The 17,087-nt window shown below is 41.9% G+C and overlaps 1 protein-coding gene across 7 annotated transcripts in view; it reads left to right on the forward strand.

The window, feature by feature from the left end:
- Nucleotides 1-16,061, forward strand: part of MYO5A (myosin VA) — a 201,805-nt gene extending 185,744 nt beyond the window's left edge. For all 7 annotated transcript variants that reach the window (XM_044230814.1, XM_044230813.1, XM_044230815.1 and 4 more), the window contains 6 exons: nucleotides 1,825-1,914; nucleotides 3,919-4,069; nucleotides 6,786-7,068; nucleotides 8,712-8,886; nucleotides 9,522-9,602; nucleotides 9,857-16,061. In XM_044230814.1, coding sequence (XP_044086749.1) covers nucleotides 1,825-1,914; nucleotides 3,919-4,069; nucleotides 6,786-7,068; nucleotides 8,712-8,886; nucleotides 9,522-9,602; nucleotides 9,857-10,009 — 933 coding nt within the window. In that variant the 3' untranslated portion in view covers nucleotides 10,010-16,061. The remainder of the gene's footprint in view (nucleotides 1-1,824; nucleotides 1,915-3,918; nucleotides 4,070-6,785; nucleotides 7,069-8,711; nucleotides 8,887-9,521; nucleotides 9,603-9,856) is intronic.
- The last annotated feature ends 1,026 nt before the right edge of the window (nucleotides 16,062-17,087 follow it).

Below are 17,087 nucleotides of genomic sequence, written 5' to 3' on the forward strand. Positions count from 1 at the left end.
ACTATAGGAAACAGTTTTTCTTGCAACATGTCTATATGCCTTCATGTACAATGGAGCGCAGGTTGATGAGTAATCAAAATTAATTTAATATAATTGCATTAAGTTGCACAGTAAATTAAGTGTTCATAAACAGAAATAGTCTGTTTTGAGATCTTACAAGTAAATTAAAAATATTTAGTGTGGTCCTTATATATAGGGAGTATGATGCTCTAGTTAAAAAGGTTTTAAAGAAGTTCAATACGACATGGGTCATTCATAAAGAAGATGTCTGATAAAACATTAAAATATTTCTTCCAACTTTTCTTCCTGTTATTCTTCAACTCACCCTATAATTTCCTTGTTCCCTGAAATGCCTGGTTCCACGTGAGAAGCAACACACAGATACTAAGCAGAGAGGAAAGACTTGGGAAAGGCAGCGGAATTATGTAATAGAGCAGAAAGCCCTGCCTAACTCAGTAATCACCGAGTCACCTTGCATAATCCTCTTGCCTCTCTAGAAAGACAGTGAACATTATACTTAACTTTAACTCACGTGTTTCTGTGAGGAGCTAAGAGACTGTGCTCCAACTACTTTGCTTTCTGATTATCTAACTGAAGTTGGATGAGAACCTTCAGAATGAAGATAAGTGGCTAGTTAACATAGCCACTGGATGCTCTCACATCTAAGGTGTCTTTCATGCACTGTTTTGTTTTAATTGTGGTAAAATATACGAGACATAAAATTTACCACTTAGCCATTTTTCAGTGCACTGTTCTGTGGCATTAAGTGTGTTCGCATTGTTGTGCAGCCGCTATCACTGCCCACCTCCAGAACTTTTCCTTCTTCCCCACCTGAAGCTCTGTCCTCACGAAACACAAGCCTCCCTGCAGCCCCTGGGAGCGAGCCTTTGACAAACACGGGTTCCCCGTCCCTACTGGGCAGGTTTGGATGGAGTTAGCTTGTTACTGAAGCATGGAGCTTCTGAAGATTTAACATTTAAGAATTGATGAATGTCTTCTGATATAACTCACTTCATTTTTGGTCTATCATTGCTATAGGGCATTTAGCCTGCAAGTTTTACTAATTTCTAAGTCAGCTCTTACAAACACAGCAAAACCGAATCATATTTTCACCCTCTTATCCTAATTGCATAAAGATATTTATCTAGTTTGACTATTTATTATACCAAATTGTTTAAAAATTTAAAAAGAGTGGGTACTCACATATAGCACTCTTTTGATGCCATTCAAAATTGATGTGAGTTTGTCTCCCGTCCCAGGAGTGAAGTGTATTTGCCTCGATTCCCTGTTCTGATCTAACAGCTGGTTGTTAGACCCAGTCCTGATGTAGAGCCATTCAGCTTCCCCTCTTCTATTCTGCACAGGGCTCCCTCTACCCCATTTCTCAGTCTCTACTCAGGAGTTGTATCTTTTTGTTGACCAAATTTGTAACCTAGTCTGGGTTTCAGCACTTCATAGTCTGGGACATCCCTTTGTGCTTTCAGACCTTTCTGATACCCTGATCCTGAGGGAAGTGAGTTGGGGTAAGCTGTGGTGTGATGAATTTTTTAACTCCATGTAACTGCTGAAAGGGACTGTTAAACTAACATCACCTAAGTGGGTATCCTTTTCTAATGGCAAGAAAATAGATGCCAAGCAAAATAACAACCAAACAACAAACACAGGGTTGACATTTTCTAGCAATGATGTAAGATTTACAATTGCAATGTGATTTATTTTTGTAATTATCATGTAACTGAAAAAAGTGGGCCTTCTGGTGTCTGCTTACTTTCAGGTTGCTATTTCCATAAGGAAAAGTGAATTTAGCCTTTTTCTCTCTTTCAGAAAAGAGGTGATGATTTCGAAACTGTCTCCTTCTGGCTCTCTAACACATGCCGATTTTTGCACTGTTTGAAGCAGTACAGTGGGGAAGAGGTGAGGAAACCTTAATTACAAAACCCGCATGATGTACTTTCGTCTACCCTCTTTAAAGAAAAACTTAAAAGCATGAACATTTAACCATTTGTTAATTTAAAGATTTTATTTATTTGAGAGAAAGAGAGCAAGTGAGAGAGAGAAAGCATGAGCAGTGGAAGGGGCAGAGAGAGAGGGAGAAGCAGTCTTCCTGCTGAGCAGAGAGCCCAACATAAGACTCCATCCTAGGACCTTGAGATCATGACCCAAGCTGAAGGCGAATGCTTAACCTACTGAGCCAGCCAGGCGCCCCCCAGTTGTTAATTTAGAAACCTGCATTCAGAGGTAGGTTGGAAGCTCATAGCTTTGTTTGATGTTCATTGTTTATGAGACAGTGAATTGGAGAACAACATAGTTTCTTCCTCTGAGAGTTTGTATTATGAGAAAGCATAGCAGAAATAAAATGAGCATTAGTTAATGAATTGTTATGAGCAGTGAAACCTCTTGTCAGTATGCGGAAAGTGGACTTTTCAGGGACTGATGAGAAAGAGTAAACAATTTAAAGAAATTCATCAATTTTGGCTTTCCATAGTACATAAAAGGTGATCAAACTGAAGCATATTTCTTTAGATTGGTCCAAAAACATTCTGTTTTTATTTGCAGTGATATGTTCATCAGGTGTTTGATAGACTTAAAAACTATGTGATATATTAGTAATTATTCTTTTTTTTTTTTTAAGATTTTATTTATTTATTTGACAGAGAGAGATCACAAGTAGGCAGAGAGGCAGGCAGAGAGAGAGGAGGAAGCAGACTCCCTGCTGAGCAGAGAGCCCAATGCAGGGCTTGATCCCAGGACCCTGGGATCATGACCTGAGCCGAAGGCAGCGGCTTAACCCACTGAGCCACCCAGGTGCCCCGTAATTATTCTTTATTAAGGTCTACTGAGTATATATCAGACAGCACTTCTATACACTCTGTTACTTAATTCTTACAGCATCTCTGTGAGGTAGGAATTACAACCCAGTTTTACAGATAAGAAAACTGAAGTTTGGTGATGTTCATCAACTTGCCCAGATCCTCTTAGTCAGAAGGAGCAGAGCTGGGGTTCTGGGGCCATCAGCCTCTGCAGCCTGTGCCCCTACCCACTGCTGTCCATGCCTTCCATTTTTTGCCTGGAGTGCAGGCGGGGAAGCTGACCAGTAGTATTTTCTGGGCACCCAGAGGCTAGAGCAGAGGGTTGTCCTGGAAAACATAAATACGAGGTTGTATGGAAAACATAAATACGAGTAAGATACAGCCCTGGGAAGGTGGGACAGATAGACTAAAATTCCTTTGAGGGGCCATCAGCTGTCCTGTCAGTCCCCATTTCTAGACTGTGTTGTCAGGTAGTCTGTAGGGAGGCTCGACTTCAGGTGGAGTCCATCAAACAGGCAATGTTTGACACATTACTTGCCTGTACAGTTGGTTTTCCATTTTAACTAATACCACCAAAAAATTCCATTCTATGCTTGGACTGGAAATCATATATGATTACCATGAAATATAATAAAGGGAAATTTTTTATTTATTCACCGATCTCAGTAGAAATTGGTCTGTTTTAAAAAGATTATGTATGCCCTTCAGGTGCAGTATTTACAAATAGGACTCTGTTTAACAGAACTGAAGTTAAGAGGTTAGTACTTGAGATAATTCAGTGTTTGGCAGTAAATGCGTTGCATCATAAGTAAAAACACTCATTAATTTTTTTCTAATTAAGTTCCCCCATTTTGTTTCACTGACATGGTTATTGGAAAGGGTTAACCTCTAGCTTGCCAAGTGTAGATATTACTCAAAAGCTAATAAGTGGAGGGAGAATACGATGGAAACAAACACACAGAGCGTTTGAGAATGACTCTGTGGCCTTCGAGAGTGGAACAGGTGGAAACTCTTCAGAGAGAGGACATCAGGGGAATCTGATCAAACTGAGGTGTTAGAAGAGGCATTTTCTTTCATTGGTGTCAGTAACTTTGCTTTCTGATTCTAGGGCTTTATGAAACACAACACATCTCGCCAGAATGAACACTGCCTCACCAATTTTGACCTGGCAGAGTACCGGCAGGTGCTAAGTGACTTGGCTATTCAGATCTACCAGCAACTCGTGCGGGTGTTAGAGAACATCCTTCAGCCCATGATTGGTAAGGCGAGGGCAGGGTTGATGTCGAGGTCTGTCTGGCCCAGCGGCCACACTTGTTTGGAGGCCTGTCTTCACACAAAGAGCATAAAGCAGTAAGACTCAATCCCGAACTTAGCTGAGTCATGCTGGAACCTCAGCTGTGACTAACTGGGATATGTCAAAATCACTGCTTCCACGTGACTGAGGCGACAGGATCTAGTCAATCTCCCCACTGGGTGGTGCCTGTCCCTTGAGACTGGGCTCTGCTCTAGACCCAGCGATATACACATATCTTGTCCACTTTTCAAAAGCACTTTAAATTTTGGCCTAAGAAACTGCAACCCAGGGCCTCCTTGGGGTCCACTTAAAACACAGGAGGCCGGGGAGGGTTTGCACTTCGGCTGTTAGGCTCCAGTCAAAGGGCTCGGGCCACAAGAATAGGTCTCAGATGCTCAATGGTGAGTTACACATCTCAAGGCCCCTGTGGAATTGTCAAAGGCAGTTTTGTTTAAAGTAGTGGTCTCTCACTGATAAGTGACTGGGTGTGCACAGTGGTGTTTCTGTATATGTGTACTTAACTAGGTTTGTGAGTTTGTGTACCTCTCTTTATATGTGTGTACTCTGTCTGGGTGTACTACATACATACATTCCCTTGGAATGTGTAGCATATATGAAGTAGGAATTAGGAGGCATATATAAATTGCAGGCTGTTAATTTTGAATGAACTGAATTAAATTTGTTTTAAGTTATCAAACTCTTATCTTTGGGCAAATTATCAGCAGCTTTTTTTTTTTTTTAAATATTTCACTTATTTAACGGTGAGAGGGAGACAGAGTGAGAGAACACAAGCAGAGGGGACATGCAGAGGGAGAGGGAGAAATAAGCTCCCCAGTGAGCATGGAGCCCCATGTGGGACTCGATCCCAGGACCCTGGGATCATGACCTGAGGCAGATGCTTAACTGACTAAGCCACCCAGGCACCCCTATCAGCAGCTTTTTAAGACTACTCCAGCTACCCTTTCTTTTCCCACACACGTTTTCCACATTTATACAACCTCGTCATTGCCCTTCGTATTCTGACTTGCATCGCACACCCACAGTTAACCAAGCAGAAACATGAAAGGCTGAGGAAGCCATGGGAGATGGCAGTGAGTTCCTCAGGAAGTGACATCTGGGGTGAGTTCTTCAGTTGTCCCCTGACAGTTGTGTATTCATAGCAATGTCGGTTAGCTCAAATGTAAGAGGCGACACAGATGCACAGAAGGTCAATTTCAGCCAGTGTTTCTTCTACTTTTGCCTATTTTTTTTGGCTAAACAGGAAGCTTACCTCTGAGATGTCCCACTTTAAGCCACCATGCCCATCTCCCAGGGATCTGATAGCAACCACCAGAGTTCTGTGTCAGTGTGAGGTTCTGTGGAAACTGGTTAGCACTGTGAACTATAAAATGAATAAGACATATAAAGATGAACCAGGAGTGGCCCTGCTCTCAAGGGGCTGCCAGGCCAGGGGTGATCCTCCCACAACCATCCTAGAGGAGGCATAAGCCAAACACTGTGAGGCCACAGTGGAGGGAGCAGCAATGACCCTGATTTGAGAAGACGAAATCAGGGGAGGCTGACACTAACCCGAGTCTTCTCTGCTACTGTGGGAAGCTCCAGACAAGGAAGGGCCCAGCTTTCCAGCCCCACTCAACCATGCCCTCCCAAAGCTTCTCCACGACCACTGCCCAGGCTCCTGCTGTTCTTGCTACTTGGTTTGCCTGTGGGGCTCAGACATCCTTGGGGAATCTCTTCTCCTCTCTCTAATCTCTGTGTCTTTCTCAAAAACTCTTCCAAGATATCACAAGCTTGGAGCGCCTGGATGGCTCAATTGGTTAAGCATCTGCCTTTAGCTCAGGTTATGGTCCCAGGGGCCTCGGATCAAGTCCCACATCAGGCTCCTTGCTCAGTGGAGAGCCTGCCTCTCCCTCTGCCATTCCCCCAGCTTGTGTTATCTGGCTCTCTTTCTCTCCATCAAATAAATAAATAAAATTTTTAAAAAGATTTTATGTTTATTTGACAGAGTGAGACACAGCAAGAGAAGGAACACAAGAAAGGTGTGGTGGGAGAGGGAGAAGCGGGCTTCCCGCTGAGCAGAGAGCCCAATGTGGGGCTTGATCCCAGGACCCTGGGATTATGACCAGAGCCAAAGGCAGTTGCCTAAAAACTGAGCCATCCCGGCGCCCCAAATAAAGAAAATCTTGAAAAAAAAAAAAAAATCACAAGCTTTTGCTAATACAAGCTGGGCTGCTTTGTATTTTAGAAAATGCGCCATTAAGATTTCTTAATTTCATGGGTAAATTTTTGCATTTAAGAATTATTCCTTCAGGGGCGCCTGGGTGGCTCAGTGGGTTAAAGCCTCTGCCTTTGGCTCAGGTCGTGATCCCAAGGTCCTGGGATCGAGCCCCGCATCGGGCTCTCTGCTCAGCGGGGGGCCTGCTTCCCTTCCTCTCTCTCTCTCTGCCTAATTGTTTCTACTACTACTGTCTGTCCAATGGATAAATAAAATCTTAAAAAAAAAAAAGAATTATTCCTTCATTAAAGTTTAAAATCTGGAAGCCCTTTTTTTGAAAGTTCTTATCCCCTCTCTTGATACTCATTTTCCTAAATTGAATGTGTGAGAGTGTGTGCGTGCCTGTATGAGCCGGTGTGTGTGCACATGGACCAGGCGTCCTCTAACACTTGAACTCCTCCTGCAGTCTCCGGCATGCTGGAGCATGAAACCATTCAGGGCGTGTCTGGGGTGAAGCCCACAGGGCTAAGAAAGCGAACCTCCAGCATCGCGGACGAGGGCACCTACACGCTGGACTCCATCCTCCGGCAGCTCAACTCCTTCCACTCGGTCCTGTGTCAGCACGGCATGGACCCTGAACTGATCAAGCAGGTGGTCAAGCAAATGTTCTACATCGTGGGGGCCGTCACCTTGAACAACCTCCTGCTGCGCAAGGACATGTGCTCCTGGAGTAAAGGCATGCAGATCAGGTGAGCGGAGGCCGGCTCCTGCCCTGTGTCCAGACAGGGTGCCGGGGTCTGCTGCCACCAGCTATGTAGCCAGGGACGACACACAAGGAGTTGTTTTCTCTGGCATGGCTGGCTCCACTTTTGTGAGTGACTGCTTCAGACTGTGCCTTTCAGCATGTCCTCCCCTCCACTACTGGGGAACCCTGCTCCCCCAGGACACTGACTTATTAGAGGGAATGGAGAGATGATAAAAAATACTTTGAGTTGAGATAGCTGCTTCCTCATCTTTTGTGTCTGTTTTAATTGTACATAAGAAAATATCGAATTTTTTATAAAGAAGATTTCTAATGTTTGATTTCTCTTAGAAACTTATTTTGACAAAATACCTTTTTGTACCATGGCAGCAAGAGCATGTCTAATAGATCTCTAACTGGAAATGTGCCCCTCTGTCTTTTAAGAAGGTGTGAACTCAGCTTTATGACCAGCTACCCCTCAGCATAAGCCATGATCATAATAGAATTGATTTCTTTGCAAATAATTTTTTTTGAGGATTTTATTTATTTATTTGAGAGCTAGAGAGAACTAGTGAGAGATAGAGTATGAGTAGGGGAGCAGCAGAGAGAGAAGCAGGCTCCCTGCTGAGCAGGGTGCCCAACTCGGGGCTTGATCCCAGGATCCTGGGATCATGACCTGAGCCAAAGACAAATGCTTAACTGACTGAGCCAATCAGGGGCCCCAGCAAATCATTTGTTTAAAACAGAATAGTCACCAAGAGAGGAAAATAGGATCTCTCCTACATAAGTCTTTAGTTAATCTCAGGAAACCTTGGCATTCTTTTCAAATTTTCCATTCTGACACACATCCATTGGAATTAACCAGCCTTCCTTCAGGTTGTAGAATTTACTTGTCTTTATAAGCTGTGTTTATGTATTTCTCCATACAGTGAGGCACTGTCGTAATATCATACTGCCTCCTATTTGCCTGACTGCAAAGTTCTGATCGTGTGTCCATGTAGCATTTTAGCATGAGAACTACTGTCACCTGGCTGACCACTTCTTGAAACCTCAGCATCTGTGTGATTTCTACATCTCTTGCCACATCCTGGGGTCTCTGTCTCTTCCAGTGCTCCCCGCCTGCCCGCACTTACCTTTTCTTCTATCCCTAGGCTTCTGTCACCCAGGCTCTTCCCTAAAGAGGGCTGTGGCACAAGTTCTATGTGGGAACATCTTGTTTTTTGTGACTACCCTGGAATTTGACTGAAGGAGGAAAGGGTACTCAAAGGTTATCATTTATCTCCTCTGACTTGTAAAAGAAGCTAGAAAGCCTTTTTTGGTCAGCTGTTTAATAAGGACATGGCCATGTGGGATGTTCTATTTTGATTTTCAGCAAGTTTTATTTCATAATTTTTGCTGTAAGGCTCCATTTCTACCTTCCATTGAAGTTAATTATATCCCCTAGTCATTTACTCTTATATAATTATGATTATAAACCTCATGGCTATAATAAAATTTTAAGCACAGCTGGTAAGATTTAAGAAAATTGAACAAAAATACTGCCTGTCATTTTAACTGAGATTCCTGACAGAGCTGTACATAAAAAATTAAGACATTTATGACAACATTCAGTACATTTGCATTCTCTCCCTCTCTCTGTTTTTGGCATAGGTACAATGTCAGTCAGCTGGAAGAATGGCTTCGCGACAAGAACCTGATGAATAGCGGGGCTAAGGAAACCCTGGAACCGCTCATTCAGGCTGCTCAGCTCTTGCAAGTGAAAAAGAAGACAGATGACGATGCAGAAGCCATTTGTTCCATGTGCAGTGCTCTAACTACTGCCCAGGTGAAGCGCCTCCCCGTGCTGAGAGACACTGTAGCAGTCAGCAAGGGTGACACTTAGGGAAGTGAGCAGCCCCCCCACCATCGCTCTCATCTCTGAGCTGGCTTCCCGTGTGTTGGACAAGGCATTTGAGGACAGTGGCAACAGCATGAGGCAAGGCAAAGGCATAAACGAGCCCATTTTTCTTTTGCCAGTTATTTCTGTGTAGGCTCCTGCACTTTGTTAATGTTCTTTACGTGTCTCATAATGTAGGCATCTTACCTGGATTATATGTAGACTTTGTATAGAAAGCAGCTGGATAGAAACAAGAGACACTAGTAACGGTTGCCACTGGGGTAGACTGAGAAGATTGAGCGGGACCCTTTTCCTTTTCATGTTGTGTTCTTTTGTGTACTTTGGTTGTTTTTCCAAATTTATATTGCTTCTTAAAATATACAAATATTACATTAATACATTCTTATTTTAAAAATTCACATAGTAAAGTTAAATATGCTTTTAGACCAGCTCTCTCTCTCCCCTTAACCCAGCCCTGAGCAGAATTACAGACTTATTCATAGATTCTTTTACTTTTCCAGGTTATAAGTACCCAGTGTGTGTTTGATAATATGCTAAAAACTTTGATCATTTCATTCTCACAGATTGTCAAAGTATTGAATTTGTATACTCCAGTTAATGAGTTTGAAGAAAGAGTCTCTGTATCGTTTATTCGTACTATACAGGTAAGATCTCCCAAGCTTTCTTTTTCAGTTTTTTGAATGAAAATTTTACAGTTTATTGAGAGAAAATGTGTTTTTATTATTGTGTTATCTCATTTTAACAGTGTATTACCTTTTTGATAACAGCTTATTAGAGAAAGGAAGTATTTTTAAAACATTCTTTATTAGTTGAGGACTTCTTGGTATATCTTTGGTGGGGAAGAAATCTTTATAGGGAACTGACGTGCTGTTTGTTGTTTTTTTTTTTTTAATCTCAGATGCGTTTACGAGACAGGAAAGACTCGCCTCAGCTGCTCATGGATGCTAAACACATCTTTCCTGTCACCTTTCCTTTCAACCCATCCTCCCTCGCCCTGGAAACCATCCAGATTCCAGCCAGCCTGGGCCTGGGATTCATATCACGGGTCTGAACGTGACGTGATGCCAAGGCAAACAGGGACAGTAAGAACCCATTATTTCCAGTGAGCTACTGAACAGACATTTTTAAAGAGAAAGCACTACTTATCTTTCCAATGAGAAGTTATTAACTGGAAATATCCCTGAACACTTTCATCACCAGGGGATGAACGATAGGCTTCTTTGTGCCGTGTTACCTTAATAGCAACACTCAGCCTGGATCAGTTAGGTATCCCGAGGTACATGCAGGTGAATGACAGAAGGAGGGGGGGAAAAAAGGTCTCTAGCTGCCAGCATTTGCTTTAGTCCTTAGCACTGCATCTGAGTGGTATGGTAAACATGTAAATTCCAGGTATGAGTGTTGTTAGGAAAGCACCCACAAGGAGCCTCCCCGGCGCGGACCAGAAGAATTGAAAGAAAAATTGCCATTGAGTACATATCATATCAGTTCAGGAATCAGTTATGTTGATGTTGTCAAAGTGGATCAAAGAAATAAACTGGCAATATGTAAAGTACTTGTCAAGTAACTTCCTTCTATGTGTCCCTATGCTATAGAGATCTTAAGAGAATATTGGTTTGCCATATAGCATAGAAGTGCATTTGTACTGTAGTTTACTGAGCATTTTAAATTGCTGCTACATACTGTGTTCTTTAATATATAAGCGATATTCTCATTAGGCACTAGAACAATAAGCTTCTCTTTTATCAACTCTGTTTACAATTCAATCAGATCAGTTTTAACTGGATTATGTGCAAATATATACAGATTCACCTGCACAAGTAGCAGACACTGGCAAGTCATGTAGAAATATGACAAAATGTTTGACATTTAGGGATAGGATTAGACAAAGTGGCTGTTGTTGATGTCATTATTTATTCAGAATGTATTACATTGATGTGCTCATTAATTTTCCCTGGGTGGATATCACATCGGGGTACAGTGTTCTGTGAAGTGACTTATTTTTAGTTCCCAGGCCAGATTCCTGCACTGCATATTTTCAGTACTGACAGGTTTTCTTTCTTCTTCTTAATTTATTAAGAATTAATCTCAGTCACTATCTAGAGAAGATTCAGGTCTTGAAACCTTGATTATCCTATAAATTATGCAAAAGAAGGTGTGTAATAAATAACTATGGTTCCATTTTTTTAAGCTTAGCAACTTCTATAAATGTTCTCAGTACCACTAGATACTTTAAAGAGCATCATATCATATTAGGAATACTTTAAGACTTATGTAAGAAATATCTGAAGATGGCTAAATTTTACAGAAGATATGTTTCAATAAGACCCAGATTCTGTAAGTTTCATTCTGAAATCCTAACTAAGCATCTTCTCAGTTTTTCCTGGAAATCCTAGACAGTGGGTCTTTCAGGTTGTGCAAGAACAAGTTCTTAGCTTTCATTAGAAACTCTGGTTCTGAATTATAAACATAGATTTATATAACTTAACTGTTAGGTGGTCTATGAAAAATGACATCTTATTAAAACATGTGCAATACTAATGGAAGTCAGTTTCAAATCATGATAAAGATTGTCATTAAAAGATTAACACTGTCTTTTAACTTATTTGGGCCTCACATTCCTCATTTATATAGTAAGAAGGTTGGACCCTCGCACATCTGGTTTCTCTCCTCTCAGCACTCGGATCATAGAGAAATGAGGTGCAGTTACTCAGTGAATTCACCCTTGAATAGAAAGATCAGTGTTTGGTGCCTCTTAATCCTGGGGGATTAATTAAATCTAAAATCACAAGTTGGTGTAGCTATAACCTTTCTCAAATGTACATGATTTTTACATGCTTTTTGAAAGTGGATTCGTTTGGGTAATTTTTACTGAATCATGTACTGCTGTATTCAGGTTGGATACATTTATTTATTTGCAAAATCAACCAAAAACACTACTGATTCCTTCAGGTTCTCTTAGTTTTCACCAGTTGTCAATGTGGTTTTCAATGAACAATGAGCTCTTGTAATCTTTTGGTTAGTGCAGAATGTGCCAGAATACTGACTCATTGCATAGGGGAGATGCTTTAAAAAAAAAAAAAAAATTGCCACCATGGTGTAGGCAGTCCATCTTAGACCAGGAAATCCTTCCAGGTCCTTTCCCAGCTTAGTCCCTGTGTAACATGTCTTGTGCACAACCTGCATCTTGTCGGGTCTTCAACAGCACACTGTAGCTTCTGCTGCCATCGCAGTCTTTAGCCTGAAACATCTCTCTCTTGTCTCCTGCCTTTCTGCTGGAAAGTGTTGGAAACTCTGTTCCACACCTGGGCCAGAATCTCTCCTGTTCAGTGATGGTCACACGAAGATTCTACTGTTCCAGGCTCCACCTTCCTCTGAGGCCTTCCCAGGACCCCAGATGGGGATCTGAATTAACTTCTCTTGGCAGCCTAAATATCTTCAGTCATAACAAGAATACCTTACAACCAGGGAGCTGCAAGACCTGGTAAATGACTCCGTTTACTCCGTTACTTTCTGGAGGACACAACAGTAATCTGCTGACTAGGGGTTTCCTTTAGCGCCTCTGAGGACAGCTCACCCTCTCTCCAATCAGCTTTCTCACCCAGCTTCAAACCTACCTTCCCCAGCCCTCCACCCGCCCATTCTACTGTTCACTCTTTCCCTTCTCTCAGCTGAGCCATGCATCACATCACCCGCCTGCTCACCGACTCTGACTATGTGGAAGGCAGTGAATGGTGTCAGTCCTCAGATGCCCCTCTGGCCTCCCTTCAGGCTGATACTTGTTGTTCTCACTTCTCGGCATCACGTTCTTTAACATCATCTCTAATTTGCTTTTTCATATTTCCACTGTGACACACGGTGGGAATTCAGAGAAAGATCTTGAAAGAACACTGTTCTGTCTTAATAGCTCCTTCTCAACAGTCTCCCCACTCACCTTACATACAGACTCCGCTCAGATCTTGGAATGCAAGGCTGAAAAATGAACCATTGTCCTTGTAGCTATTCTTAGGTTAAGACTTTGGTCTGCCTGACCTGAGCATTAACCAGAGAAGGGGGAAGGTAAGGTCCACAAAGCGATTGCTTTGGAAGTTTTTGAAAAATCTCCATGTACCTGACATTTCTATCATCCAAGTCCAAAAGTGCAAAAAAAGATCTATTCCAAAGCCTACTGAAAGGAAATTTGGAGATTCCAGTCAGTTTGTACGATTTGCTTTATTGTCTTTGTTTTAGTGGATAATTGAGAGTTGAGTTGGCTCTTTCTGGGTGAGTAATTTTGTGTTATAGAGATCAGATCTTCTAGTAACATGTGAGGGCGGCTCTGAAAATATGGGAATTTCAGTGTAGTGATTGTTTTAAGAAAATACTCTCCTGATACCTTAGGTAAAAGGGCACCTGTCCCATCCTGAGAAATCCTTACACAATATTCATATACCCACCTGCCCTCCCCTCTCTCTCTCCCCTGCTGCCTCCATCTCTGCCTGTCTCTCTCTCTGTCTTTCTCTCGCTCTCTCACACATACACACACAGAGTCACTAGAATGTAGAGTTCCCCAGAAGACATCATCAAGGGTCCTCTGGGGAGCTTCCACTGTTTAGGATGAAACCGAACGCAAAAATGCATGTGTGACCCTGACATTCTAGTGCAGACCCAAACCTTGCACCTGGCTATGCTTAGGTGCACGTCCTGTTACCTCATTGTATCCTCACAGCAGCGCTGGAAGGTTGGAAGGGTAGCTATGACCCACTGACCGACTGTCACTTGCTGACGATTAATTGGAGAAAGAAAAGGTCAGAGACTTGCTGAGGTCACATCACCCTCCGGCAACGCCCCTTTCCTGCCTGCAGCCAAGGCTGTGCAGTGGACAGGTGGAGGCAGGAGACTGAAAAGTCTCCAGGGGACAGTCTGTTTCTCCTGGTACCCATGGGGTGCCCTGGGTCAGCGAGAGGTATTCTTTTTCCTTCTTCTCTTATCAGAATTGGCAACTGGCAGAACTGGGAACTGAGCAAGTGCCATGTGCCAGGTTCTTTGTGCTAACAAGATGAAGTGCCCAGAGCCTGGCAGCTTTCTTCTCTGCCGTTCCCCCCTACACCTAGGTTTGATTTTTCTGATGAGTCAGGGCTCCCTTGGAGGGTGCAACACCCTGCCTTTAGGTCTTTAATTCACAGCAGGCTGTCTCAACCTGCCAGGAAGCTGAGCAAGCCTCCCCAAAGTTAAGAGGTAGGTCACTCTCCAAGCCCACTCAGAGCCACATTAGAGCCCCCAGGGGAGCTGAGCAGCCTGCACCCAAGACCCCAGGGCACCTTCGGAGGCCTGTCCCCAGGCAAGCCATATGCAAGTCCGTGTGTCTGAACCTTACCGTGTGTGCATGCTGCCAGTGTTGACTCCAGAGCTAGGAGGTGTGCTCCCTGCATGCGTGTTAGAGAGACTCCGCGTATGGCTGTGGCCCCTGCTCATGGAGAAGTGCGTTGTGATTTCTTCTCAGGCTGTGCTGTGAGGACCGCCTTAACCCCTGCTCCCTTCCCTCAAGAGCTGCCTTAAGTTCTCTGGAACTTCTCCTCTGTAAGGGATGGACTTACCTGGAGAGGACATCTGGCCATGTTTCTCAAGGTTTTGTGAGGGTTTGGGTTGGGCGGGGCCTCCAACCCTGAATTCCTTTCTCTCCTTCCTGCATGACTCTCCCTCCTGGGACTTTGCCTTCCTGTCTTTTTTGTTCTTTCCAAACAGGTACTACAACTCAGCACCAGTCTCAGAGCCGGTGAATGTGGGCGGAGAGAGTGGTCCTGAGTTTGGGGGGCTTTGTGTCAGAAGGAAGCAAATGAACATATGGAAGAAATAGCTAACTTAGCTTCTTGGTAATGCTTTAATGGCATGTTTTCTCCCTGATCTTTTCTTAATACAGATTAAAGGGTACAACTGCAAAACTTCCATGGACATGCTTTAAAATTTTTTTTAGGAACCCTGTACTATATATAAAGGTTTGAATGAAAACAGAGAAGAGTTCTGTTAAGTTCTAATCCATTGTATTACCCTAAATTAAATCAACCTGGAGTTATATACAGTAGATTTCTTATTAAATCAGGAACTGAAGGTACTCTGTCAAATAGCTGCAAAGATGCATTTTATACATTTTTTTAATTTTCTAATTTGGTCTGGCAAAAAATGTCCATTAGCTTAACTTCATGAGTGTCATTAGCTTCCTAAAATGATTGAAAATGACTAATGTTTCCTCAATATTGTGATACAGCTTGAAATCTTTGAAAGAAACGTGTTTTTTGAGTGGAAACTGGTATGTATAATTCAATGCTTGGTAGGTCAGTACATTTTCATGCATTTTTCAGTCAATAGTTTCAAACATCTTATTGTTACCATATGTTACAAAACTTTAGCCTACATTTCAGGCTCTCTGAATCACTTGAGCCATTTAATATTTTCCAACAAATGGTGAATTTTTCCTTCAAATGTGGATATGTGTGTTGTAATTTATGATTGCTGGTTATATATTTTTGTGGACTCCTGGAGTAATGTTCACTTTTTTTGCGTCCTTGGAAAATTTAAATTGCTCTACCAGTGTTACACAGAAATGAGCTCATCATGACATTTAACATATTGTATTTGAATTGCTAATTCTAGTTATTAATTTACTGTGAAACAGATGTGTCATTTAACTACAATGAAACTGAACATTGCAGTTTTTCAAGTATTTTTCCTTGTTGGATCAGAAAAGGGATTCCATTTTGATCTATGTTGAAAAACATGATACAGTTAATCCTTAAAAATATATGTCCATTAGGAAAGAAGCAGAAATACTAAGAAGTGAAACGCATTATCAAATAACTCTGGTTTTAAACTGAAACCGTCCCAGCATATCTCACATGGAATTTTTAAAAATTAAGTAATAATTCACCTCATATCAACAAAAGCCATTGAAACATGGGTTTTCACCAGTTATCATCTAGTACTAAGATGAAAACCAAAACAATATCAGATTGACATTTACGCTCTAAATTTGTAGTTGTCTAATGTTGTCCTTCGTAAATGTGCGTCATTAATGCTGTATTCTCCTAGCTATTATAGAAAATTGTTCAAATAAAGATATGGAAATAAAAGATTTTTGTTAGTGTCATATAAATAAGCTCAAAGCACATGGAACACGGGACACACACTAACACAGAACACATTCTGGGCTGTAAAACACACCTTTAATATTTAAGAGGACAGAAATCATATGGTGTCTGCTCTCAGATGACAATAGAATTAAACTAGGTATAAATAACAGAAAAGTAGCTGGCAAATCCCCAAATTTTCAACTTTAACAACATACTTCTTAAGTTTTTTTTTTTTACATTTATTTGAGAGAGAGAATGTGTGCATGAATAAGAAGTAGGAGCAGAGGGAGAGGAAGAAGCAGACTCCCCACTGAACAGGGAGCTGGACACAACACTTGATCCCAGGACCCCAAGACCATGACCTGAGCCAAAGGCAGATTCTTAACCCACTGAGCCACCAGTCACCCCTTTCATTCAAAGAAGAAATCCCAAGAGAATTTTAAAAATATTTGAAGTAAATGAAAATGAAAATTTATCAAAACTTGTTGGGTGCAGTGAGAGCAGTGGTTAGAGGGATATTTATAGCATTGAGTGCATGCATTAGAAAAGAAGAAAGACCTATAAACAATCATCTAAGCTTCCACTTTAAGAAACTTAAAAAGGAAGAGAATATTAAATGCAAAGTAAGAAGAAACAAAAATCGACAGAAATCAAAGACATTTGAGAACAGAAAATCAATAAGAGAAAATGAATGAAACCAAAAGCTCATTCTTTAAAAATATCAATAAAATTGATAAGCCTCTAGTGAGGTTAACTGATGAAAAAGGAAAGATGACATACTGTAGATTAGAAGTTGCTTGGGGCTGGGAGGAGTTGGTTTCGGGGAATCGAGAAGATGGAACAATAACCTCGAGGCATGGAATTTCTTTTTTTTTTTTTTTTTTTAAAGATTTTATTTATTTATTTGACAGAGAGAAATCACAAGTAGATGGAGAGGCAGGCAGAGAGAGAGAGAGGGAAGCAGGCTCCCTGCTGAGCAGAGAGCCCGATGCGGGACTCAATCCCAGGACCCTGAGATCATGACCT

This window comes from Neovison vison, chromosome 13 (genome assembly GCF_020171115.1).
Source record: "Neovison vison isolate M4711 chromosome 13, ASM_NN_V1, whole genome shotgun sequence".
Classification (NCBI taxonomy): domain Eukaryota; kingdom Metazoa; phylum Chordata; class Mammalia; order Carnivora; family Mustelidae; genus Neogale; species Neogale vison.